At 63.8% G+C, this 1,351-nt stretch overlaps 1 protein-coding gene across 1 annotated transcript in view; it reads left to right on the top strand.

Annotated features, from left to right (window-relative positions):
- Nucleotides 1-304: 304 nt before the first annotated feature.
- LOC112614031 (mpv17-like protein) overlaps nt 305-1,351 on the top strand; it is a 240,487-nt gene continuing 239,440 nt past the window's right edge. Inside the window, exon 1 of the mRNA XM_025370122.1 lies at nt 305-752. Coding sequence (XP_025225907.1) covers nt 443-752 — 310 coding nt within the window. The 5' untranslated portion in view covers nt 305-442. The remainder of the gene's footprint in view (nt 753-1,351) is intronic.

The following is a 1,351-nucleotide window of genomic DNA, read 5'->3' as shown; positions in this document are numbered from 1 at the left end:
CAGGAGAATCTCTTGAACCTGGGAGGCGGAGGTTGCAGTCAGTCCAGATCGGGCCGTTGCACTCCAGCCTGGGCGACAGAGCGAGACTCCATCTCAAAAAATCTAATTAATTAATAAAAATAAATAAATAAATAAATAACCCCATTACTTCTGCCTCTGTGGCTTTGCCTGTTCTGGGTATTTTGTGTGAATGAACCCATGCATGGGGGTGGGCCGGGCACCTTTCAAATGTTCAGCCCTCACGACGGCCCGTGGCCTCTGGATTGGACGGCGCGGGCCGGGTGTGCGCGGGGCGCCCAATCGCTCCGGAGCGTCTGGAGAGGGCAGGTGCAGGTGCGGGCGGCGCGGGCTCAGGGGCTGCTGCAGGCCCAGAAGGCTCGGACGCGGTGCAGGAAGCTGCTGACCACGCTGGCTCCTGATCGCAGGCGCCCACAGCGCGGACATGGCAGGCTGGTGGCCGGCATTGTCGCGCGCGGCCCGGCGCCACCCGTGGCCCACCAACGTGCTGCTCTACGGCTCGCTCTACTCGGCCGGGGACGCGCTGCAGCAGCGACTGCAGGGCTGCGAGGCCGACTGGCGCCAGACGCGGCGCGTGGCCACGTTGGCGGTGACCTTCCACGCCAACTTCAACTACGTGTGGCTGGGCCTGCTGGAGCGCGCGCTCCCCGGCCGCGCGCCGCGCGCCGTGCTGGCCAAGTTGCTCTGCGACCAGGTGGTCGGTGCACCCATCGCGGTCTCGGCCTTCTACACCGGTGAGGGGCCGGGAGGGGGCCTCGGGGGTAGGACCCGGTATTGGGGGACTGGAGGCAGGGACTCAGGATCAAGCAGCTGGAGGGAGGGCGCTACAGGAGCCTGGGGACCCGGGTAGGAGCTGAGGCTCTGAGACCGGGGTTGCTTCAGGGACCTGGAGGGCCGGGGCAAAGGCTAGAGGCTGAGGTGTTTGATTGCGAGAAGTTGCAGGGGGCACTGGCTGGGGAGCCGGGAAATTGGGAAGCCAGAGGTCCAGCGGGTCAGGGGCTAGGGTCGGGGCTCAGACTCGGGGGTTGGATGTAGGTCAAGGCTGGAGCTGGCAGAGCTGGGGAGGTCTTTTCCCCCTGAAAAAGGGTCCACGGGAAAATAAAGGAGATCCCAGTTCAAGGCCATAGCAGCTGCATGACCATGAACCAGTCGTGGGCAGGGAAGGGACCGACCTGCTGTTCAGAAAATCCATGCCTGGGGCTCCGGGGCCAACACAGGAACAAAACGCAAGGGGACCCATGACCCTGGGGGGCAGAGCAGGTGGAATCTGAGGTTGGGCCTGGATCTTCAGAAAACTCATGCCCAGGCGCCTAGTCCTGCTTTGGTGACAAGA

Source organism: Theropithecus gelada, chromosome 20 (assembly GCF_003255815.1).
Source record: "Theropithecus gelada isolate Dixy chromosome 20, Tgel_1.0, whole genome shotgun sequence".
In the NCBI taxonomy this organism is placed as follows: domain Eukaryota; kingdom Metazoa; phylum Chordata; class Mammalia; order Primates; family Cercopithecidae; genus Theropithecus; species Theropithecus gelada.
Note: the sequence above shows the minus strand (reverse complement) of the source record. Positions and strands in the feature narration are given on the sequence as shown.